Source organism: Panthera tigris, chromosome A3, assembly GCF_018350195.1.
Source record: "Panthera tigris isolate Pti1 chromosome A3, P.tigris_Pti1_mat1.1, whole genome shotgun sequence".
In the NCBI taxonomy this organism is placed as follows: domain Eukaryota; kingdom Metazoa; phylum Chordata; class Mammalia; order Carnivora; family Felidae; genus Panthera; species Panthera tigris.
Genome location: NC_056662.1, coordinates 38,590,244 through 38,616,117, shown reverse-complemented (window position 1 = coordinate 38,616,117; position 25,874 = coordinate 38,590,244). Strand labels below are relative to the sequence as shown.

Below are 25,874 nucleotides of genomic sequence, written 5' to 3'. Positions count from 1 at the left end.
ATGTACATGATTTTTCTATGTGAGAAGTTTTGCAATTTCTTACATAATTACTTCAAAGAATAATGAATCCTTCTATCATTTTCGACTTAGCTCTATCAAATTAAACTGTTCCTCACTTGCCAATTAGAGCTTAAATGTGGCATTCCCTTCCCCCCTTCTTAGAACAAGCAAAGTTCTTTATCAAGTACTCTTCTTGTCACTGTTACCAAAACATGCTATGGTTTAAGAATAAAAAATGTTAGATTGAGTTGATGCTTCCTGGAACATTAAAAAGATAAAAGGTCATTTTACTGTAAGTTAAAATTCCAAACTGCCTTTTGGTTTTACTGGCATTAAAAATTTGGCGAGCACACACAAACACATGCACTTCAAAGGAGCTTCATTCTTGGGGCCCCGGCAGTATCACTTATTTCCATTTCATGGCACATGCCACCATGAGCACTTACGAGGAGGCATTCTGTTGGGCTCACATGATCATAAAAATAACTCCTCAAGAGAAGGCAAATTAGCTATTAGGCTGGTAGTGGAAAAGAGGTAGTGCTGGATGCTTGTCTGACGTTAATAACTTGTCTTAGAAATATAACTAAAACTGTCTATAAAGAGGGTCCAGTGTCATGGCTGGAAACTGCTTTCTTTTCTTTTTATTTAATTTCCAGTTAGTTAACATACAGTATAATATTAGTTTCAGGTGTACAATACAGTGATTCAGTACTTCCATACAACATCCTGGGAGGTGGGTGGAAAATTATTTCTTTAGTGCCTCAGCAATGCTTTGGAATTATTATATCTTCATTATAGTCTTGATAGAGGCTGACATTTTGGTTCTTATTTAGGGATCAGATGGAAATAAACAAATTAAGTAGTTGTTTTTAAATGCAAAGTAAATAAGCAGACATGATATTTAAACTTTTTAATAACTGAGTTGCATTAATCTATTGATGTAGTGCTCTGAGATTTATATTTTTCAGAATTAGTTGTCGTTTTTAAGACAAAAATGTTGATTACAAATAGATATAATCTGCTTTGTTTGCCTTGTAAAAGAACATTTTTTTTCGTTTAAATATCACTAACTGTAGTTTTTTAAAAAATTATTTGTTTTGAGAGAGAGAGAGAGTGAGCAAGTGGGTAGGGCCAGAGAAAGGGAGTGAGAGAATCCCAACCAGGCTCTACGTTGTCAATGCAGAGCCTGATGTGGGGTTCAGTCTCAGGAACTGTGAGATGGTGACCTGAGTCGAAATCAAGAGTTGGACGCTTAACTGACTGAGCTACCCAGGCATCCCATCACTAATGTACTTAAAAAAAAGAAAAAAATTAGAAATAGAGGTTTATCTGTAATTTTTTTCCTCCATCCTGAGAACTATAGTTCTAGCTGTAATCAAACCATGTAGTTTTTTTTGTTTGTTTTTTTGTGTTTTTTTTGGCTATAAAATTTTCCATCTGATATAAAGAATATAAAGATTTATGAATAGAATTCTAGTGGTTGTGTAACTCTTATTACCGTGGTTCTCCTAAAACTCTCAGAAAAACATTTTGACAAATTTTATAGTCCATTTTCATCTGCTCAAAAGGGTGATAGAGATTACTCCTGTATGAAATAAATCCTAAAAAAATATTTGTTGAATGGATGAAATCATGTTTCAGTAAAACTTGTGTCACTGAATGCTTTCCTGTTCATCAGAGAACTTCTAGGTTCCATCCAGTGGTCCCTATTTCCGGAAGTTTCTAATACAATAAAATGATAAAGGAAGAGAGCTGAATTGTCCTTTGAGGCTTGTATTTGACCCACATCCCCTTCCTCCTTTTCAGTCATCATGCTTCTTTAGTATTGAACCAATCAGGATGAGCCTTGGGAAGAGAGAATAGTTATTTTCTTGGCTTAGTATAGCCAAGGTTCTATAGAACCCATTCCTTTTAATACAGTTCAGTGGTTAAAGTTTTTTAGGGAGGCAAGCCAGCTCAAAACCACTTAATGGCCACAGGGGGACACACAAGATGAATCTTAAGGATTCCATGTCAGGACAGTAAAGCATCCCTGGGTGAGCCCCATACTGGGTTATAAAGAAACTAACAACCAGGGGGAAAAATCTACAGAGACAATAGGAGGCTGTTCTATTTATGGTTCCTCACTCTTCCCATTTTAAAAATGAATTTGTCTCTATTCAGCAAGCTATAACTTAAAGCACTGTGTAGAACGTCTAAGGGGAAGACATTCCACCTAAGTCTAAAGAGCAGCAGCTGACTTGGCAACTGCCTAGCCCAAGACAGTTCTGATGTTAAAGTTCTGTTTTCCTTGCAAGAAAGTCTGGGATGTGAAGCCAGGCAGAGGGGTTTTAAAATGGGTGCGGGAGCCAGTGCAGATGGGGGTTGTTAACAACAATTGAAGAACAACAACTTTTTTTAGAGGGATGGCTAAGAGCTTCTCTCTGGTCAGAAAAGAGAATCTGTTTGGATAGAGAAAACTTGCTTGCACCCCTGGTAAAGAAATTTTATTTGACTTAATTTAAACAGAATGACCTGTGAATCATTTTGAAAGAGAAAGAGGTATCCTGGGGGGAACATCTTACAAGGGATGGCTTGTAGCTCTAATGTTAACCAGTAAAGGTGGTGATTTAAATGTCCCCAGGAGTCAAAGCCTTACATAGGGACTAAAGGCTGTCTCATATAGTGGAGGGACACTATGACTAAAGTAGAACCACTCTTGGGCATTATACTGTGGGTGAGTTTCTTTATTCCAAACCATTAAATGCAACTTTCCAGAAAGGCTAACCTCTAAGATTATGTGCGAATCCATTCTGGATGTCCCTATAATACCATTAACCTGTCATTCATAAGGAGCACATGCACAGCACATCCTACCTAACACATTCTCTGGCACTGCAACACGATCAGTGGTGTTGGCCTTTTTTCATATCATACTTATGTGATATGATGTGATGTGAAGTCAGCTGGTAGAGAAGAAACTTGCCAAATCCTATGACCATTTTTCACATGTTAAACCCATTCAGGAATTTATTTCAGCATGGCTTTGGTTCTTAAAGTTTTCTGATGGAGATCTTTTCATGGTCTGGTCATTTTCAGTAGCCTCACAATCCCTGTGCTTTGGCTTTCTACAAAACAATAGGCTTTTCAGATTAGTAGTTGAAGTGCAGACAGTCACCAGCCACTACCAAAGCAACATGGCTCTTTCACAGGCTCAGGCATTGCACTCCAGGCTATTTATTTACCTTGTATGCTGCTTGAGTTCATGATTCTCTACATGGAATAATTACACGTGGAAAAATCCCATTACTATAATATAACATCTGCCTGGTTTGCTGTGTTATTATTAGAATTATTTCTTAATACTCTTACCATAAACTTCCATTTTAAGTTTATGAAACAATTTCAATTATAGTCCTTAAAAACAAGAAACAAATTATAGACTTCTAGATATCACTCATGATAAGAAATACTACTGTTCTATTATTTTTTTCCCCTATGTAACTCTATCTTTTGCCAGGTTTTAATTATAAATTAAGAGTTAATTAGACAGTTTTAAAAGTTTGTGAGATAAACTGGCCTGAGACAAATAAATGTTTTGTATTCATTTTTAAAAACTTATAGAAGTTTTGCAATTTTTAAATTTCTATTGGGAATAAATTTTTGTTCATTTTGATTGTTCTTTAAACATAACAGATTTTGCCCTAATTATATGTGCCCAGTGTAAATTTATGTAGGGATTTATTCATGGCCTTTCATAAGATTTGATTATATTTTAGGTAGTCATGAGACATAAAACAATTTGATAGCATTAGATCAGTTTCATATCATAATAAAGCATTCTCATGAAGGACAATTGAAAATTTATGGTATTATTACATCAAATTTCAGATGTTCAGAATGTCATAATCTAAATATAGAAGACATTAATTCTTAGATAATATAGATTGATAGGATAATTAAGATTTTTAGGGAGGTGTGGAGAGAAAACTAGGGTAGCAATACTTACATAGGACAAAATAGACCTTAAAACAAACACTGTAACAGAGACAAAGAAAGACACTATATAATCATTAAGGGGACAATCCAAGAAGGTAGAACAATTGTAAATATTTATGCATCCACATAGGAGCACTCAAATACTTAAAGCAGTTAATAACAAACATGAACTAATCAATAATAATACAATACTAGTAGGGGACTTTAACACCCCACTTACATCAATGAACAGATCATCCGAATAGAAAATCAACAAGGAAACAGTGGCTTTGAATGACATATTGGACCAGATGGATTTAACAGATATGTTCAGAATGTTCCTTCCTAAAACAGCAGAATACATATTCTTTTCAAGTGCATATAGAACATTCTCCAGAATAGATCATGTTAGCCCACAAAACAAATCTCAACATACTCAAAGAAATCAAAGTCATTTCATGCATTTCTTCTGACCACAATGCTATGAAACTAGAAAACCATAAGAAAAAATCTGAAAAGAGAACAAATACATGGAGGTTAAATAACATACTACTAAACAATAAATGGGTCAACCAACAAATCAAAGAGGAAATCAAAATGAAATTAAATGAAAATGAAAACACACAGTCCAAAACATTTGAGATGCAGCAAAAACTGTTCTAAGAGGGAAGGTTTTAGCAATACAGGTCTACCTTAAGAAACAAGAAAAACCTCAAATAAACAACCTAACCCTTACACATAAAGACGTTAGAAAAAGACGAACAATTGAAATCCCAAACCAAAAGAATGAAGTAAATAATAAAGTTAGAGCAGAAATAAGAAAAATATATGAACTAAAAAATAATAGAACATATCAATGAAACCAGGAGCTGCTTCTTTGAAAATATCAACAAAATTGATAAACCATTAGCCAGACTCATCAAAAAAGAGAGAGGACTCAAAATCAGAAATTAAAGAGGAGAAATAACAAATGACAGCACAGAAATACAAAGGATTGTAAGAGAATATGAGGAAAAGTTATATGCCAATAAATTGGACAATTTGGAAGAAATAGATAAATTCCTAGAAACATATAAACTACCAACATTGAATCAGGAGAAATACAAAATTATATAAATAATCAGCAGTGAAATTAATCAGTAGTCAAAAAAATCATCACAAACAAAAGTCTAAGACCAGATGGCTTCACAGGCAAACTATAACAAATATTTAAAGAAGCATTAATACCTATTCTTTTCAACATGAATAGACACTTTCCCAATGAAGACATCCAGATGGCTAACAGGAAAAGATGTACAACATCACTCATCACCAAGGAAATACAAATCAAAACCACGATGAGATACCACCTCACACCTGTCAGAATGGCTAAAATTAACAACACAAGAAACAACAGGTGTTGGCAAAGATACGGAGAAAGAGGAAACCCTCTTGCACTGTTGGTAGGAATGCAAACTGGTGTAGCCACTCTGAAGAACAGTGTGGAGGTTCCTCAAAAAACTACAAATAAAACTACCCTAGATCCAGCAATTCCATTACTATGTATTTACCCAGAGGATACAAAAAATATGGATATGAAGGGGTACCTGAATCCTAGTGTTTATAGCAGCATTATCAACAAGCAGCAGACTATGGAGAGAGCCCAAATGTGCATTGACTGATAAATGGATAAAGAAGATATGGTATATATAAATGATGGAATATTACTCAGCCATCAAAAAGAATGAAATCTTGCCATTTGCAACAACCTGGATGGAGCTAGAATGTATTATGCTAAGTGAGATAAGTCAAGCAGAAAGAGAAATACCATATGATTTCACTCATGTAGAATTTAAGAAACAAGACAGATAATCATATGGGAAGGGGAGGAAAAAAACAAGAAGAGAAGGAAACAAATCACAAGAAACTCTTGATGATAGAGAATAAACTGAGCGTTGATGGAGGGAGGTGAGTGGGGGATGAGCTAGATAGGTGATGGATATTAAGGAAGGCCCTTTTGATGAGCACTGGGTGCTGTATGTAATTATGAATCACTGAATTCTACTCCTGAAACCAATATTGCACTGTATTTTGCCTAAAATTTAATTTAAAAAAAGTATTCTCAAACGATTCTAAAAAATGAAAAAGGAAAACTTCCAAATTTATTCTATGAGGCCTGCATTACCTGATACCAAAAGCAGATAAAAACACTACCAAAAAAGAGAAATGCAGGCCAATATCTTTGATGAACATAGATGCAAAAACTTCTCAATAAAATTCTAGCATATTGAATACAAAACTACATTTTAAAAAGTTATTCACCATGATCAAGTGGAATTTATTCCCAGGATGCAAGCATTGTTCAGTTTTCACAAATCAATGTGATATATCACATCAACAAGAGAATGGATAAAAAGCATATGGTCATTTTGATAGATTCAGAGAAAACACTTGACAAAATACAACATCAATTCATGATAAAAATCCTTAACAAAGCAAGTTTAGAGGGAACATTCCTCAACATAATAAAGGCCATATATGAGAAACCCACAGCTAACATCCTACTCGATGAAAAACTTAAAGCTTTCCCCCTAAGATAAGGAACAAGACAGAGATGGCCATTCTCACCACTTTTATTCAACATAGTAATGAAAGTCCTTGCAAGGCTCTTCCAAAAAACTGCTAGAACTAATAAATGAATTCAGTAAAGTGGCAGGATGCAAAATCAGTGTGCAGAAATCTGTTGCATTTGTATACATCAATAATGAAGCAACAGAAAGAGAAATTAAGAAAATAGTCCTATTTATAATTGCACCAAAAATTATAAGATACCTAGGAACAAACCTAACCAAGGAGGTGAAAGACCTGTACTGTGAAAACTTTAAAACACTGATGAAAGAAATTGATGATACAAGGGAATGAAAAGACATTCCATAACTTCAGCATTCAGACAACAAAAATAAATAAAAGGCATACAAGTTGGCAAGGAAGAAGTTAAACTTCCAATCTTCACAAATGACATGATACTCTACATGGGAAACCTGAAAGACTCCATCAAAAAATTGCTAAAAGTGATACATGAATTCAGCAAAGTTGCAGGATATAAAATCAAAGTACAGAAATCTTGCATTAATATATGCCAATAATGAAGCAGCAGAAAGAGAAGTCAAGGAATTAATCCCATTTACAATTGCACCAAAACCCATAAGATACCTAGAAGTAAACCTAACCAAAGAGGTAAAAGATTTATATGCTGAAAACTATAGAACATTTCTGAAAGAAATTGAAGAAGACACAAAGAAATGGAAGAATATCCCATGTGCATGGATTGGAAGGACAGATATTGTTAAAATGTCTATACTACCCAAAGCAATCTCCACATTCACTGCAATCCGTATCAAAATAACATCAGCATTCTTCACAGAGCTAGAACAGTTCTAAAATGTGTATGGAACCAGAAAAGACCCCAAATAGCCAAAGTAATGTTGAAAAAGAAAACTGTGAAGATGGAGGCATCATAATTCCAGACTTCAAGCTGTATTTACAAAGCTGGAATTATCAAGATAGTATGGTATTGGCACAAAGACACTTAGATCAATGGAACAGAATAGAAAAACCAGAAATGGACCCACAAACCTATGGCCAACTAATCTCTGACAAAGCAGGAAAGAGTATCCAATGGAAAAAGACAGCATCTTCAGCAAATGGTGTTGGGAAAACTGGACAGTGACATGCAGAGGAATGAAACTGGACCAATTTCTTTATTTTTTTTAATAGTTCTTTTAAAAATTTTTATTTTTTGAGAGATAGAGAGCCAGTGGGGGAGGGGCAGAGAGAGAGGGAGACAGAAACCCAAGCAGGCTCCACGCTGTCAGCACAGAGCCCAATGCAGGGCTCAAATATCATGAACCGTGATATCATGACCTCAGCTCAAGTCAAGAGTTGGATGCTTAACCAACTGAGCCACCCAGGAGTCCCTAAACTGGACAACTTTATTACACCATGCACAGAAATAAATTCAAATTGGATGAAAGACCTAAATGTAAGACAGGAGACATCAAAATCCTAGAAGAGAATACAGGCAGTAACCTTTTTGACCTCAGCCACAGCAACTTATTACTAGACATGTCTCCAGAGGCAAGGGAAACAAAAGCAAACATGAACTACTGGGACCACATCAAGATTAAAAGCTCCTCCCCAGTGAAGGAAACAACAAAACTAAAAGTCAACCTTTGGAATGGGAGAAGATATTTACAAATGACATGTCTGGTAAAGGGTTAGTATCCAAAATCTGTAAAGAACTTAATTAAATTCAGTCCCCCCCAAAACAAACAATCCAATGAAGAAATTGGTAGAGGACTTTTCCAAAGAAAACATCCAGATGGCTAACAGACACATGAAAAGTTGCTCAATATCACTCATTATCAGGGAAATACAAATCAAAACCACAATGAGATACCACCTCACACCTGTCAGAATAACTAAAAGGAACAATTCAGGAAACAACAGATGTTGGCGAAGATGCAGAGAAAAGGGAACCCCCTTGCACTGTTGGTGGGAATGGAAACTGGTGTAGCCACTATGGAAAACGGTATGGATGTTCCTGAAAAAGTTAAAAATAGTACTACCCTACCACCCAGAAATTACACTATTAGGTATTTATCCAAAGGTTACAAAATGCTGATTCAAAGGAGTCCATGCAATATTTATAGCAGTGCTATCAACAATAGTCAAACTATGGAAAGGGCCCAATGTCCATTGACTGATGAACGGGTAAAGAAGTTGTGATATATATATGCGATGGAATGTTACTCAGTGATCAAAAGGAATGAAATCTTACCATTTGCAACAATGTGGATGGAACTAGAGTGTATTATGCTAAGTGAAATAAGCCATCAGAGAAAGACAAATATCATATAATTTCACTCATGACGAATTTAAGAAACACAACAGATGAACATAGGAGAAGAGAAGGAAAAATAAAATAAGATAAAAATAGAGGGGAGCAAACCATAAGAGACTCTTAAATATAGAGAACAAATTGAGGGTTGATGGAAATGGTGGCAGGGGGAATGGGCTAAATGGGTGATGGGCATTAAAGAGGGCACTTGCTGGGATGAGCCACTGGGTGTTATATGTAAGTGATGAATCACCAATTTCTACTCCTGAAACCAATACTACACTATATGTTAACTTACTTGCATCTAAATTTAAAAAAAAGGCGGGGGCGCCTGGGTGGCTCAGTCGGTTAAGCGTCCGACTTCAGCTCAGGTCATGATCTCACAGTCCGCGAGTTCGAGCCCCATGATGGGCTCTGTACTGACGGCTCGGAGCCTGGAGCCTGCTTCAGATTCTGTGTCTCCCTCTCTCTCTGCCCCTCCCCTGTTCATGCTCTGATTCTGTCTCAAAAGTAAATAAACATTAAAAAAAATTATAAAAAAAGAAAAGATATTCAATGCTCATAGGTTGAAAGAACAAATATCATTTAAATGCTATATTACCCAAAGCAACCTACAGATTTAATGAAATCCCTATCAAAATACCAATAGCATTTTTCACAGAACTAGAACAATCCTAAAATTTGTATGTAACTACAGAAGAATCTGAATAGCCAAAGCAATCTTGAAAAAGAAAAGCCAAAGGATCATAATTCCAGATATGAAGTTATATTACAAAGGTGTAGTAATCAAAATGGTATGGGAGTGGCATAAAAATAGACACATAGATTAATGGAACAGAATGGAAAATCCAGAAATGAATTCACAACAGTATGGTCAGTTAATCTTTGACAAAGCAGGAAAGAATATCCAGTGGGAAAAGGACAGTCTCTTCCAGAAACGGTATTGGGAAAATGGACAACATGCAAGAGAAATAAACTGGACCACTTTCTTACACCATACACAAAAATAAACTTAAATGGATTAAAGACCTAAATGTGAGACCTGAAACCATCAAAATCCTAGAGGGGAACACAGACAGTACTCTCTTTGACATCAGCCATAGCAACTTTATTCTAGATATGTCCCCTGAGGCAAGGAAACAAAAGCAAAAATAAACTATTGGGACTACATCAAAATAAAAAGCATCTGCACAGCAAAGGAAACAATCAGCAAAACTAAAAGGCAGCCTACAGAATGGGAGAAGATACTTACAAATGATATCTGATAAAGGGTTAGTATTCAAAATATATAATTAAACACCCAAAAAACATAATCCAATTAAAAAATGGGCAGAAGACATGAAGAGACATTTCTCCAAAGAAGATATACAGATGGCCAACAGACAAATGAAAAGAGGCACATCACTCATCATCAGGGAAATGCAAATCATAAACTACAATGAGATCTCACTTCACACGTGTCAGAATGGCTAAAATCCATACAAGTGTAGGAGATAAAGAAATCCCCTGCGCTGTTGATGGGAAGACAAACTGGTACAGCTACTGTGAGAAACAGTATGGAGGGTCCTCAAAAAGTTAAAAATAGAACTACCTCTTGTACTGTTGGTGGGAATACAAACTGGTGCTGTCACTGTGACAAACAGTATGGAAGGTCCTCAAAAAGTTGAAAATATAACTACCCTATGATCCAGCAATCACAGTACTAGTGTTAAAAATACAAAAACATTATTTCAGTGGGATATATGCACTGCTGTATTTATTGCAGCATTATTTACAAAAGCCAAATTATGGAAGCATCCTAAGTATCCATTGATAGATGAATGGATGAACAAGATATATCACACACACACACACACACACACACACACACACACACACACACAATGGGATATTATTCACTCTTGAAAAAAGAATGAAATTTTGCCATTTTCAACAACATGGTTGGAGCTAGAGAGTATAATGCTAAGTGAAATAAGTCCGAGAAAAACAAATACCGTATGATTTCAGTCATATTTTGAATTAAAGAAACAATGCAAACAAAAGGGAAGAGAGAGAGAGAGAGAAATCAAGAAACAGGCTCTTAATTATAGAGAACAAACTGATAGGGAGATGGGTTGGGGGGATGGGGGTTAAAGAGTACACTTTTCATCATTAGCACTAGTAATGTATAGAATTGTTGAATCACTATATTGTACACTTGAAACTAATATAATACTGTACATTAACTATACTCAAATTAAAATTAAGATCTTAATGAAATTAACATGGCCCCCAAGCTCAGTGTTGAAGTGTTTTCCTAATGCAAAGAGGTTGTGCTGCCTTGTGGAGAAAGGGTGCATGTTAGATAAACATCATTCAGGCAAGAGTTGTTACGCTGTTGACGATGAACTCAGAGTTCATGAATAACAGTATCGTACATCCAGAAAAAGGAAGAGGAAATTCATTGATCTGTATGTAGGGCTGCTCCAAAAATTCCTAAAATAATGTCTGTGGTGCATGATGAAGCCATGGAAAAACTGGACAATTAGCTAAACTTGTGCATTCATAAGATAATGACCAATAAACAGAGCATAGGGGACAGCATTGTTTTGAGGCTGAAAACCAAATTAATTCATGAGCAGGTCATCTAGGGTCAGGAAAATGGTTAACTCTTCTTTGCTTGTGTTTCATTATAAAGAAATATAAGATGTCTTATACAGAAACACTTAAGGTTACTTACTGATTAAAAATGTTGTGACCAGAGGCTTGTGGGAATCGAACCCAGTATTTTCCTTAGGAGCAATAGCTCAGTATTTGCTAATTCAATGTTCATGGCAACACTGTAGAATATAACTACCACAAAGTGCAGGGATGTATTTTCAAATGGCTATGCTTCCATCATTTGTGAGAGTGCTCTTTTCTCTACCCCAGCTAACATAATGTTTCAAACTTTGATATCTGATAGTTGAATAATGGTAGTTTGCAGTTTTAATTTGCATTACATTTAGTATGAAAAATGTAGATCATCTTTTCATGTTTTGGAGCCACTTATATTCCCCTTGTTTTCTCTTTTTCCTTTTGTCTTTTTCTCATTGATTTGTGGCACATCTTTATGTATGAAGAAAATTAGCTCTTTTTCTATGCTACAAATTGCAGATATTTTCACTAGTGTGTCATTTGTCTCTATACTTTTTTCCCCGTATGGCAAAAGAAAATACACATTTTTTTTTTTTTTGATAGAGAAAGAGGGAAAGAGTGTGAGCAGGGGAGAGGGACGGGGTGGGGGGGGGGAGAGAGAGAGAGAGAGAGAGAGAGAGAGAGAGAGAGAGAATTTTAAGCAGGGTACACGCTGAGCATGAAGCCCGATGTGGGACTCGATCCAACAACCCTGGGATCAAGACCTGAGCCAAAATCAAGACTTGGACGCTCAACCAACTGAGCCACCCCAGGCACCCCTATAAACATTTTTAATGTAGTCAAATGTATTGATCATGGCTTTTGTGGCCTCTTGGGTTTGTTACAGTTTTAAAAGCTTTTCTTAAGAGATGTATAAGAGTTGTGTTTGTGTTTGAAGTTTTGTGATCCTTTGGTGTTGTTAAGGAATTTAATCTTTTCAGTATATAACATTAATTACAAATCTTTCTTTCCATGCTGGGTAAATTTCAAAGCAATAGAACGATGGAAGTTCACCAGGTTTTGGAATCCAAAAGTCCAGTTTGAATTGTAGTTTATGCACTTACTAAAGTGACCTAAGCCATGTTACTTACTTGCTCTTAGCCTCAGGTTCCCCATCCGGGCATTAGTGAGTTCTATTACAAAAGACAGTGCCTGGCACGTGATAGATTCTCAATGTTAGTTGCTCTCTCTCCTGCTTTCCTGAAGCCCTTGACCAAGAAATATTTTGATAAATTAATGTAAGACATATACTTAAATAAATAGGATTTCTTTACAAAAGCATTCTATAATTTAAATTATAAAAAAATTTCTGTTGAGTTTCTCAAGCCAGCCTGAACTAGTAACTCATACATACATACATACATACATACATATTTGAGTTGAAGGTACTAAAAATTGTGTGTCAGTACAATGCACATTGCAAAAATACATTTTTTTGGTAATAAATGGTTTTTGGTAATTTGGTAATATATGGTAATTTTTTGGTAATAAATGTGAAAAAAGTAAATGAAGACTGAATTTTTAGACACTGCATTATTTTCTTTAAGAACTCCTAAACTATGTCTAGAAACTTCATTGGAAGCCCTTTAATTAAAAAAGCAATTAGTTAATGAAATCAGTCAGTGTACCCAATTTATCCTGTTTCGTAATTCTAAATTTTTTACATATTATATTTTCTTAAAGCAGGCTACATTTTTAGAGAGAATAATGCATTCTAAAATCATCAAAATCGTGTCGTAAAAAATAAAGCATAATGTGTTTATCCTTTAGTTTCATGACTAGATCAACTATATTTCCATGTATTTTTCTTTCCATGGCTAATTCATGAGCCACCTTAACATGTGGAGCATAAGGAGAAGTCGCAATTTTAGAAATGCCTTAACTTTGTATTTAAATACAATTGCTTTGTCACTACTCTAAGGAAATTCAGTAAGACTTGAATGCCTTTGCTCTATTAGGCAATTTAGAATATCCCAGACCTTGCTCTGGACTTCAAGATTTTTTGTAGTTCAAAGCAGATGTGTGAGGAAGAAAAAACATCTGGTGAAGAGAACTTGCTTCGTCGCGTGATGCTGTTTTCCTGCACTCTTCAGCAGAGCGTCTGTTGAGCAGGTTGGCAGGTTTGATAATTAATTAATGATGAGGGAATGAGCCACGTATCTGAGGATTCAGTTTTGCCCCTTACTGCTTCTTTCTTCCCCACATGTCTGGCAAAGCCTTCAGAGTCTAGGATCACTGATCCCACAGTTGTGTCTCAACTCCAACACTTGTCTTCAGGCTTAATTAGCTCAGAGATATAAACAGATGGATGGTCTGGGACCCAGAGGGTTTAGTGTTGAGCAATGCAGTTTTATTATCAGGGACTTTGAAATTTTTGTTGGAGAAGTACATCATCAAAACTTAAAAAAAAACCTTAGAATTTTGAAAGTACATACTTGAAGGCGACAGAGCTGTGTGTATCTGTATATTTGTGGGTTTTTCTTTTGTCACTTTTTATTTAAATAGAAGTTCAAACTTACAGGAAAGTTGCAAGAATAATACAAGAGACACCCATTATTCCTTTACCCAGATTTACCCACTGTTTTTATTTTACCCTGTTTGTCTTTCCATCCTCACTCCTTCCTTCCCCTCTCTTCCCTCTAGACACACACACACACACACACACACACACGCACACACATCATACACATTTAAACATGTGCTTTTTTTTAATGAACTATTTGAAGGCAAGGTGGATGTCAGCTATCTTTACTCCTAATAGTTCAGTGTATATTTCTTAAAGACAGGCCATTCTTCTAAATAATCACAGTATAGTTATCAAAATCATAAAATTTAATATTGATATGGGATTATTATCTAAGCCATAGTCCCTTTTAAATTTCATCAGTTGTCTCAGTATCGTGCCTATGATGTTCCCCACCCTCCCCAGACCTATTCAGGATAACACATTGCATTTAGTTGTCATATCTCCTTTACATGGGAATGGTTTTTGTGTATGTTTTGACTTTGACATTTGTGAAGAGTTCAAATCGGTCCTTTAGTAGTATTCCTGTAATCGAGTTTGTGTGGTATTTCCTCACGCAGTCTGGGCTCTGCAATTTTGGCAGAAGTACCACAGGAGTGGTGGTGTACGTCTGACGGTGTCTTATCAGGGGGCACGTGGTGTTGATTTTTTCTTAATTGGTGATGTGAGTTTCGATCATTTGATTAAGGGGGCGGCCCATTGGTTTCTCCACAGTGAACCTACACTTCCCCCGTTTCTATTTTGTAAGAACATTATGGAGAGATATGTTGAGACTATGTAAACAGCTTGCTCATCTTCAAATTTTCACCCACTCGTTTTAGCAACCGTGATGATTTTCTAAGTCTGTTATTTCTTCTATATTTACTAGTTGGCATTCTGCTGCAAGGAAGAGCTTTCTTTCCTTTCTCTTTTATTTATTCATTTATTTACTTGCATTAGTATAGGTTCATTGGTTCTTATTTTATTCAGTAGTGATAATTCCTTACTATCATGATTTATTTTGATACTTTGGCCAGTGGAAGCTCCTCAGTCTGACCTCGGGGTCATTTTGATAAGTTGTCATCATTCCTTGAGCTGCCTTACTTTCTGACATGCAAAAAGATGTTCCAGATTCATTTTATATTTTCTCTGCCCCAGCCCCAGAGCGAACATTCTCCAAGGAATCCTGGTTCCTTTTCATGGAGAATGGTATTTAGAAACCAAGACTCTGTGTGTGTGTGTGTGTGTGTGTGTGTGTGTGTGTGTGTGTTAAAGGAAACTACGTTATGGAATATTACATGTGCTAAATCATTGTGTACTGTACGTATGAATGTATGGTGCATGTGTGTGTTTAAGTTTACAAGTTTCAAACAGAAGAGCACTTATTTTACATGTAATAATCATAAGTTTTGACAAGAAAGAAATACATTTTTCATTTCACAGTAAATGGCATTACACAGTTTTGAGTTCTAAATCATCTTGACATTTATGAAGGACCAAATGGAAAGTAGGGAACTGAGTGTGTTAAATATAAAGCTATCTTTAACTGTTGTATTAAAAAGCAAAGATTTATTTTCCATCTGTGATCTGAATGTGCCTACTTGTGTTCTCTTCCACGGCAGTGGAATTTCTGTGGAGCCACACGACAGAGAGCATGTGTGTTGGATACATGTCAGCCCAGGATGGGAAAGCCAAGGTAAGCGGGAACACTGGGGCATAACCTGAAAACCTTGCAGCTGTTGCATGAACCTCTAACTGGCTAAGTTGATACAAATGAAATTTTTCAGCTTCTGTTGGGCAGTAACTCTGTGATCTTTATGGGAATCTGATTAAGCACAGTTAACGATGCCAAAGAAAAACAGCAGATCTTTTTAGCTTTTAATGACAAAGCAGGGGAGATTAGGAAACACCACCTCCCTTTTATTTTCATCTTGTTCTTCCTCATCTATTGTGAATAATTGGAAAAGAAGAAACTGGGGATTGAGAAGAGAAAGTGGGAGTAGAACTGATGGGCTGACCGGGCTGGGTGATTTTGCCGGGAGTGTTGGAATAGATCAAGGAAACAGAGGGAAAAACAGTGCTTGTATACCACCCTACATGTTCAAGGGCAGAGGCAGCCGATGTGCTTGCACATGCAACTTGTCCAGTGCTCTGGTGTGTTATGGCATTCCCTGGCATGATGCCCTTGTGGGAAGAGTCAAAGGTCTGTGCTCTGGGCGACACGTGCCTGTGGCATGCATCCCTCGGTGAGTCACAACAATCACACAGACATACACAGCACCTCGTGAGTTGCTTGGTTTCACTGCACCCACGGTGGGTGAGTCTGGGAGTAAGAAATATAATTTGTGGGTTTTATTTTATACTGGCCTCATGTTCTTCTTGTTCATAAAAGTTTTAGAAACAGCTGTGGCATATGATGTTTACTTGGCATTAAAGTGCCTCAATTGCAAAGCTGTAAAGTTGGGCCACCTCTTTTTTAAAGGACATAATTTATTTTGCACATTGGGAAATATAAGTAAGGAAACTTCTGATACAAACTGTCTGATAAATATTGAATCATTAACAAATCAAAGATGCATGCAGCAAATTAAGGGTACATGTCAGTTTATTGCTTATTGCTAACCCATCCAGACTGGCCTCTATATTATTCAGCAAGCCAGGAGCATCACAGGGCTTCTGTGAGTACAGCATACAAGAACATTTCATCAGACAAAGATTGACTTATATTTGTAATGGTATTGCTGAGTTCTCCTCCCCTTTGTCTTACCCTCAACTAATACAGTTTTCACACATTGTATTAGTAGGCTTATTTCATAAGAGAATGCACAGAGATTGCTTTGTTTCATAGTATATACGGAGAAGAATTATAATTGCTCACTTTAAAGGTGATTTTTGAGTTTCGAGCAACATTGCCTAATAGAATTTTCTGTGATGAGTGAAATTATTTATATTTATATTTTGTTATCCAGTGTGATAGCCACTAGTCACGTGGCTATTGAGCACCTGAAATATGGCTAGTATACCTGAGGAACAGAATTTTAAATTAGTTTAATTTAAATTACTTAGGGTTTTTTTTAATGTTTATTTATTTTTGAGAGAGAGAGAGAGAGCGCATGTGCACAAACAGGGGAGGGGCAGAGAGAGAGGGAGACACAGAATCCAAAGCAGGCTCCATGCTGTCAGCGCAAAGCCCAATGTAGGGCTCAAACCAATGAGCCGTGAGATCATGACCTGAGTTGAAGTCGGTAACTGACAGAGCTACCCGGGTGCCTCTAAATGACTTACTTTTAATTTAGATAGCCACATGTGGCAAAATAGCTACTGTATTGGACATCATGGGTTTAAAGAATGAGTGGAAAAATGGTTATTCAAATAAGTATTTTCAGAACACTCTTTTCTTCCCAATGGCAAAATAATTTCCAAATATAAATAAGCCTGATAAGCCATAAAAATGGCTTACAGCCATTTAAGTTTCTCTTACCCATGCATATTGACTCCGAGCTAAAATTGCTTTTTAATAAAAGAACAAGTAGGAGGTGGACTTCAGTATTTAAGCCAGTGTGGTGGGGGTACCATCATGTTATTTAAGTCCCTTGTGTGGAAATGTTCCAGTTATCCCTGCTGGTGGCCTCTGGAAGGCACCTTACTATTTAACATTAAATATGGGTAGTAAAGAGAGTGGAGAGTCCTGCATTGAGCCCAAAGATGTTTGGCCTCTAGTTGCATTGCTTGACATCTGGTCGATGTGGTTTTCATATTGCTGGTAAATTCTCCAGCTGGTAGTCTTGATTGGGCCAACAGATACAGCTGCTCCTCTTGCCTCACTTGTAAATTATGTTTTTGACCTTCCTTGCAGAGAGTTAATCCCTCTCCCTTTCTTCCTCCTTTGAGCCTGTGGCTACAAATGCTTTCCAGAAAGAAAAAAAAAAAAAAAAAAAAAACCCACCCAAAACACTAATGCTTTGGCTGTTGAATTCTATTGATCAAAAAACCATCTCTTCTGTCATAAAGGCTGGAATTTTATTGTATTGCAAGTAAGACAATGTTAGAAATGAAAAGCTGGGCTCAAAAGAGAAAGGGGCAATAGCAAAGTTTGTATTCCTTTTAAGAGAGTAAGTAAGCCTTTGGCCTACCCCTCTGTTTTCCTGACTTCAATGAAAAAAAATGCTGAATTAATGGTATACCCATTCAGTATGATGACTGGTTTGTAAAACATGCTCTTACATAATGTTGAGGTCCATGGTAGCAAAATAAGAAAGAAGGCATCTTTAAAAATTAAACCAAAACAAAACTCAAAAACCAAACAACAAAAAACACACACATTTTTAAATTTAAAAACTATTTCTAAAAAGTTCTTTTTTTTTTTTTTTTCCAATTTGGACTTATTGTTACCAACCTCAGAAACTAAACCACCTGGCTATTCAAACATTTTATTTAAGCTAGCTATGTTCAATCCAAGTTAAGTCCTTGAATTAAAGTTCACCTCAAAATCATACTGCTTTAAAAAGACTGGATAATATTGTAACCAAAATCCATATATGATTTGAATTAAATAGAACAAGTAGTTTCTTTTACAAATTTCTTTGTTTTCTTCTCTTTTTTATAGAACATTCTTTCAATTGTATAATTTCTAAGCCTGGTAACATAAGTTAAAGAGATTTTTTTATTAAACCAAAACTAGGGCATTGATACCAGTTGGATTTAAAAATCAGATTGCCTATATCCTACCCAGATAGTGCCTAATGAATAGTTTTTAATAAACACCCTGTGTGCATGGACTACTGTAATAAAAACAGATGTTAAGACTGCATGGAACTTATTCCAGTGTAATAAGTGAAACCTAGGTTTCTTTTACTATGTAGAGGTCACTTTTTATAACAATAGTGAAAATACTGTTATAAAAAAATTCATTATTGAGGAAGAGCAGGCTGTTTTATGATCTTAACGTGTCTCCCCACAGAATTCTTATTAGTTGCAGAGAAAAATAAATATAAATGGGGAAACCAGGCAACAACTTGACCTTGTGATCAAAATTAATGTGACTAGTGAGGGGCAGATGGACATCATGTGGCTCTGGATGTGATAACCTGAGAAAGGCACAACATCATTTTTATAGTATTCCATCTGGAAGTGCATAACCTGAATCTAAGCACAAGGAAACATCAGACAAATCTAAAATGAGGAACATTCTATGAAAAGAGAAAAAAAGGACTATATTCTTCAAAAATGTCAGTGTCATAAAAGACAAAAGCTGAGGGAAATGCTCCAGATTAAACAATAGTAGAGTCTTGACAACTAAATGTAATACTTGATCCTAGACTGGATCCTATATGGGAAGGGGGAAATGCTATAAATGTGTTACTAGGTCAATTTACAAAATTGGAATATAAATAGAAAAAATTATATCGTTGTTAAATTTGTTACAACTGTACTGTGGTACGTAAAGAAATATTCTCACTCTTAGCAAATACAGACTAAAGTATCTAGGGATAAAGGGCCATAATATATATACTATCTTCTTGATGGTTCAGAAAAAATATGTGGATGGATGGATAGTTGGAGAGCAAATTACAAAGTAATGGAGCAAAATGTTATCAATAGGTGAATCTGGGTAAAGGATGTATGGATGTTCCTCGAACTGTTCTGTAATTTTGATATTATTTTTGCATAGACAATTTAAAATGTATTATCACTCTTGGCTATTATGGCACATTTGATTAGGTTTGAAATGAATACGTAATGGAATGATGCAGTGCCAGGAAGCTGGAGCCTGGGTTTTCCCTCCACTCTCCACACTTGGTGTGATCACTCTGCTTCTTGGGATCTCAGGAGCCTCATCTGTAAAATGAGAATAAGAGTACCTTATTATGCCTAAGTCCTTTCTGGGAGAAGGTATGATAACAACAAAGAAACAAAATCTGTCTCTGAATACAGATGACTGGACCCTATTAACTCCTTGATGTATCTGTATCTATATCTATATCTATATCTATATCTATATCTATATCTATATCTATATCTATATCTATATCTATATATCTGTCTATATATCTATATCATAGATATATTGTATATATTATAGATATTTGCATATATTATGACCCCCTAGATATTTGCATGTATTAGTACCCCTAGACACTTGCCTCCAATATGCAAAATTCTAAATTCTGCATTCCAGATTACATAAGCAGATATGATTCTCAGTAGAATTTTTGCAATCCGAATGTTGTATTTACCATGTTTTGTCTTTTTTGAAGATAGTTTCTGAGGCTTAAAAAAAAAATAAACATCTATATAAAAGGAATAGAACATATGGGATTTCTAAGAGTTTTTTGTTAGGCTTAATGTACCTCTCAAATAAAGTCTAGGATGAAGACAAATACAAAATGTGAGGCAGACAAGAAGGAGTTATCAAAGGAATCGAGAAAGAAATTTCTACTCCCAGTTAGGATGAAGAAAGTCACAAGAGACTGTTGCTCCTACTCCCAACAATGAGAATGAGCTGGATAAACTATAAAATCATAAATTTAAAAAACCATCCAAAAAGCTGAATATGCTAGAAAAACCTGAATGAACTAAGTCCCAGAAAGAGACAAACCTTTTTTAGGAGAGAATAAAAACTCTTGACTGGTTTATTTCTGGCAGAACATCAGGAAGAAGAGTAAAACTGACATAGAAAAATATAAAGAGAAACCAGCCCAACTTTTAATGAACTATTTATGGCCACATGTGTGACAGCTTAAAATCCTAAGAAGCCCCAGTCACAGGGTGAGTCTCACACCCACCACCAGTTCTTCCCTATGAAGCCTTCACCAAGTGAACACACCAAAGGCTTGGAGCATGGTAAAGAACTGAGTGATTCATCAAGGTGTGTAGGATTTGCACCAAGTACATGGCAGTGGCCAAAGAAAGACTGGAGATAGAGCAAGAGAGCTGAGAGACATCTCCCTGAGGTATAGTGGCCCTTTATCAAGTGCAAGGCAATTGCAAGAGAAGGCTGGGATAAAGCAAAAGAAATGAGAAGAAACCTCCCTTATTTCTGCAAGGTGTACAGGACCTTCATCAAGGGCAAAGCAGTGTACTAATGAATGCTAGTGCCTGGGGAGCAGGGTGAAGAAATATGCTATGGCATGGAAACCTGGGGGAGATTATCAAGAGTAAAGAGATCACCTAAGCATACCAGAAATCTGGTGGTTAGGCTATAAGCAAAGAGAAATAGCCCATGATTAGAATACTGGCAGCTGGATTATAAGACATAGAGAAGTCTTCAGAGTCTAATCAGGGCTCAGATCCCAGACTTTGCTTAAGGGAGATCCCTGATCCAGACCTCAGAATATTAGCCAAGGGTGAATTGAATCTAAACCTACCACAAAGCCCAGAACCAGTTCACTAGAGATTAGACTGATTCACACTCCTAACCTGTAGGAAGAGGGTGTGCCATTTTCTTAGGATAAATAATATCCATGTTAAATATAATTTACTATTATTTTACATGCAGTGTCTATCACACAATTAAAATTGAGTCCTCTGAAGAAACAGAAAAAAATTAATGGAAACTTATCCATAGATGACCTGGATGTTGGAATTAGCAGAGAAGGATAATAAAATAATTATGATAACTACAAAAATAAATAACAAAATGGAAATGGTATAATGGAAAAATACAACATCAGAAATAAAGTACTTATTCAATGGGCTTAACAGGAAATTGGGGTGGAAAATATGAGTGAACTTGAGAACCATTCAGTAGAAACTGTCCAAAGTTAAACACAAAGAAGAAAATGAATCTAAGAAACTGAAACGAGTGTCTGACCTATGGAACTATCACAAGTGGCCTAAAATGTGTGCGTTTGGACTAATATAGCTGTGAAGTTCTTATGTTAGTATTTGAATGTAGTTTGAGGTAAGTGTGCTTATTTAATTTCTAGAGCAACAAATTTAAACATAACAAAAAAGTTGTTAAAAAAATCAATGCAAGACATATAAGAAAGTATACTACAAAATATTAACCAAAAGGTTGGTAGGAAAAGAGGAACAGAAAAACATATAACATAAAACAAATGCTATAAGACTTTAGTTCAATTATAACAATAATTACATTAAATGTGAATAAACTAAACATTCAATTTAAAAGGCACAGATTTTCAGATTGAAAAAATTTCAGAAGACCCAACCATATGGTGTTTATAAGAAATAGACAAAATTAGTAGTATAAAGACTCAGACAAAATTAGTAGTGAGATTGTAGAAAAAAATGTATCTGCAAACACTAAGCATAAGAAAGTTGGTATGGTTATATTAATGTCAGGCATAGGAAACATTCTAAGGTGAGGCAGCATATTTCATATTGATAAAATGGCCAATTCATTAAAAGAAGACATAAAAATTCTAAGGATATATGTACCGAGTAAAGGAAGTAAAAATTGAGAGAACTATAGAGAAGAAATCAACAAATCTACAGTGTAGTTGGAAATTTTAACATTCCTCTCTCAGTAATAAGTAGAATAAAAATATGAACAGCACTATGATCCAGCTTGACTTAAGCAATATTTATAGATTCCACACTCAATAAGCTATTCTTTTCAAGTTTACAAGGAATACTCACCAAAAGAAATTGGAAATTACTTCAAATAGAATGATAATGGAAATGTCTCAGAATTTATAGTATGCAATGAGAACACTAAAAGAAAAAGTGTGTCCTTAAATGCTTATAGCAGAAAATTTAAATAAATGAGTAAAATTTCCATCTTAAGAAGATTTAAGGAAAGTAAATACAAAATAATCAAGATTAAAAAGTAAAAACAGTGATGTAGAAAATAAAAAAAATAGAGAAAAATCAACAAAGCCAGAAATTGGTTCTTTGAAAAAAGTTAATAAAATTGATGTAGCCTTAGAAAAAATGGTCAGGAAAGAGAGAATAGAACAAATTACCAATATCAAGGTTAAAGAGGGAATATCAATGCAGAATCATGGGTCCTACAGACATTAAATGGATAATAAGGTGATACAATGAGTAACTTTATTACAATACATTCAGTAACTTAGATGAAATTCATAAATTCCTTGAAATAAAAACCCAAATTAGGAAATCTAACACAGAAAATTGGAAAAAAGCATATACATATTTAAGAAATTGAATTTATCATCAAAATCTTCTCACAAGGAAAACTTCATGCCCAAAGAGGCAAGAAGAAATAGGGGCACCTGGGTGGCTCAGTTGGTTAAGCATCTAACTCTTGGTTTTGGCTCAGGTCATGATCTCGGGGATTGGTTTATAAGTTCAAGCCCCACATTGGACTACATGCTGCTGGTGTGGAGCCTGCTTGGGATTCACTCTCTCTTTCCCTTCCTCTCTCTGCTCCTCCCCCCACTCATGTGTACTGTCTCTCTCTCTCTGTCTCTGTCTCTCTCCCTCTCAAAATAAATTAACTTAAAAAAATAAAGAAATAATACAGTCTTTCACAAAATCTTTGGAAAAACAAGGCAGGGGGAATGCTTTCCAACCCATTTTATGATGTGAGGGTAATCTCCATATCAAAATTTGGCAAATATTTTACAAGCAAGGGAAACTACAGACCAATATCCCTCATAAACATAGGTGTAAGAATTCTTAATTAGTTAATTATTAATTTAGGATTAAAACTCTAAAAATATTACACACGCACACACATATATACCATAAATACACACCAAGTAAATTCTTTTTTCCAAGAGTGTAGAATAGAATTAACATTTAAGAACCAATCAATGCTGGGGTGCCTGGGTGGCTCAGTCAGTTAAGTATCTGACTCTTGGTTTCAACTCAGGTCATGATCTCATGGTTCGTGGGATCAGCCCTGTGATGGGCTCTGTGCTGACAGCACAGAGCCTGCTTGGGATTTTCTCTCTCCTCTCTCTCTGCCCCTCCCCCACGTGTGTGTGTGTGTGTGTGTGTGTGTGTGTGTGTGTGTGTGCACGCGCACGCACACATGCAAAATAAACATTTAAAAAATAACACAATGTCGATAGTTGATCCCAAAACATTTGTATATATCTATATACAAAAGAACGAAGTTGAAAACTTACTACACACTATATATAAAAATTAATTCAGAATAGATCAGAGACCAAAATGTAAGAGCTGAATCTATACATTTTTTTGAAGAAATCGGGAGTAAATCTTCATGACTTTGGATTAAGCAATTTTTTTTCCACTGTGACTCCAAAAGCACAAGTTACAAAAGAAAAAAAAATAGATAAATAGGATGTCATCAAAATTAATAACTTTTGTGCTTCAAAGGACACCATCAAGAAAGTAAAAAGACAACCCACAGAATAGAGAAATAAATGTATTTGGCAAGGGATTTGTATTCAAAATATATGAGGAACTCTTTAAATTCAACAATAAAAAGACAAAAATGGGCAAAGGATTTAAATAGACATTTCTTTTTTTATTTTGAGACAGTGTGGTGGGGCGAGGGTCAGAAAGAGAGAGCGAGAGAGAGAGAGAGAATCCCAGCAGGCTCTGTGTGGTCAGTGCAGAGCCTGATGTGGGACTCGAACTCACAAAACTGTGAGATCGTGACCTGAGCCGAAATCAAGAGTCGGATGCTTAACTGACTAAGCCACCCAGGTGCCCCTAGACATTTCTGCAAAGGTATATAAATAGCCAATTAGTACATGAAAAATGCTCAGCATCAGTAGTCTTTAGGGCAATGCAAATCAAAACTACAATTAGATATCACTTCACATCCACCAAGATGGGTATAATAAAAAAAATGAACAACAGCAAGTGTTAGGAATATATGTAGCCTTCATATATTGCTGGTGGGAATGGAACATGGTATATAGCCACTTTGGAAAACAGTTGGCCACTTCCTTAAAAAAATTAAACCTATCAGAGTACCGCTACTACTATTTGAAACTCTTCTGAATATTTAAACCAATATAATGAACGTGGAATCAAAACGACGTATAATTTCTGAAAAGAAAGGAACAGACAAGAAAGCACCCATATCTTTGCGATATGATGTAGACCTAGAAAATCCAAGGAGATAAACTATTAAATTCTCAGAATTATGAATTTAGGAAGAACAAGTAGAAAATAAAGATACAAAATTCAGTGTCTTCTGCTTATAGAAGCAATAAAGAAAAAAAATTAAACCTAGAGTTATCTAATAAACCAGCAGTTCCACTCCTAGGTATATACCCATGAGACTTGAAATGATGACCACACAAAAACTTGTGCACAAATGTCTATAGCAGCATTATTCATGATAGCTCCAAAGTGGAAACAAATATCCACCAACTGATGAATGGATAAACAGAATGTGACAGATTGTAGATTAGTGGTTTCTGGTCGGGGAGGAGAGTGTGAAAGTGCTGATGGGTAGAGGGTTTTTTGGTTTTTTGTTTTGTTTTTTTCTTTTTGAAGCGATTAAAGTGTTCTGGAATTGGAGCTGCACAACTTTGCAGATATACTAAAAGTACTAAATTGAACACTTACTTAAAGGGTGAATTTTATGGTACATGAACAAATCATGTTCAAATATCTCAACAAATGTGTTAAAAATATCAACCAATGTTATTTACTGTATTACCAAAATAAATGAGAAAAACCATATGATCAATCTAGATATGTGCTCATTTCAACTTCCATTCATGATAAAAATCCTTGCAATACCAGATATCTGGGAAATACCTCAATTTGTTAAAAGTCATCTCCCAAAAACCTATAGTTAAAGTCATGCTAAGTGGTGAAACAATGGACACTTTCTTTCTAACATTGAGAACAGGCAATGGGGAGATCCACTGTCATTACTTCTATTCAGTATTTTACTGGAATTCCTAACCAGTACAATAAAGCAAATAAAAGAAGTAGAAAACAAAAATTGGAAAAGTA

The 25,874-nt window shown here is 35.6% G+C and overlaps 1 protein-coding gene across 10 annotated transcripts in view; it reads left to right on the top strand.

Annotated features, from left to right (window-relative positions):
• The window catches only part of TASP1 (taspase 1), a 342,726-nt gene that overhangs the window by 224,569 nt on the left and 92,283 nt on the right, over window positions 1-25,874 (top strand). For 8 of the 10 annotated variants that reach the window (XM_042980918.1, XM_042980915.1, XM_007086806.3 and 5 more), the window contains one exon: window positions 15,617-15,690. In XM_042980918.1, coding sequence (XP_042836852.1) covers window positions 15,617-15,690 — 74 coding nt within the window. Of the gene's footprint in view, window positions 1-15,616; window positions 15,691-19,715; window positions 19,936-25,874 lie in introns of those variants that run through there. The other 2 variants (XM_042980919.1, XM_042980917.1) reach the window with 1 other exon arrangement.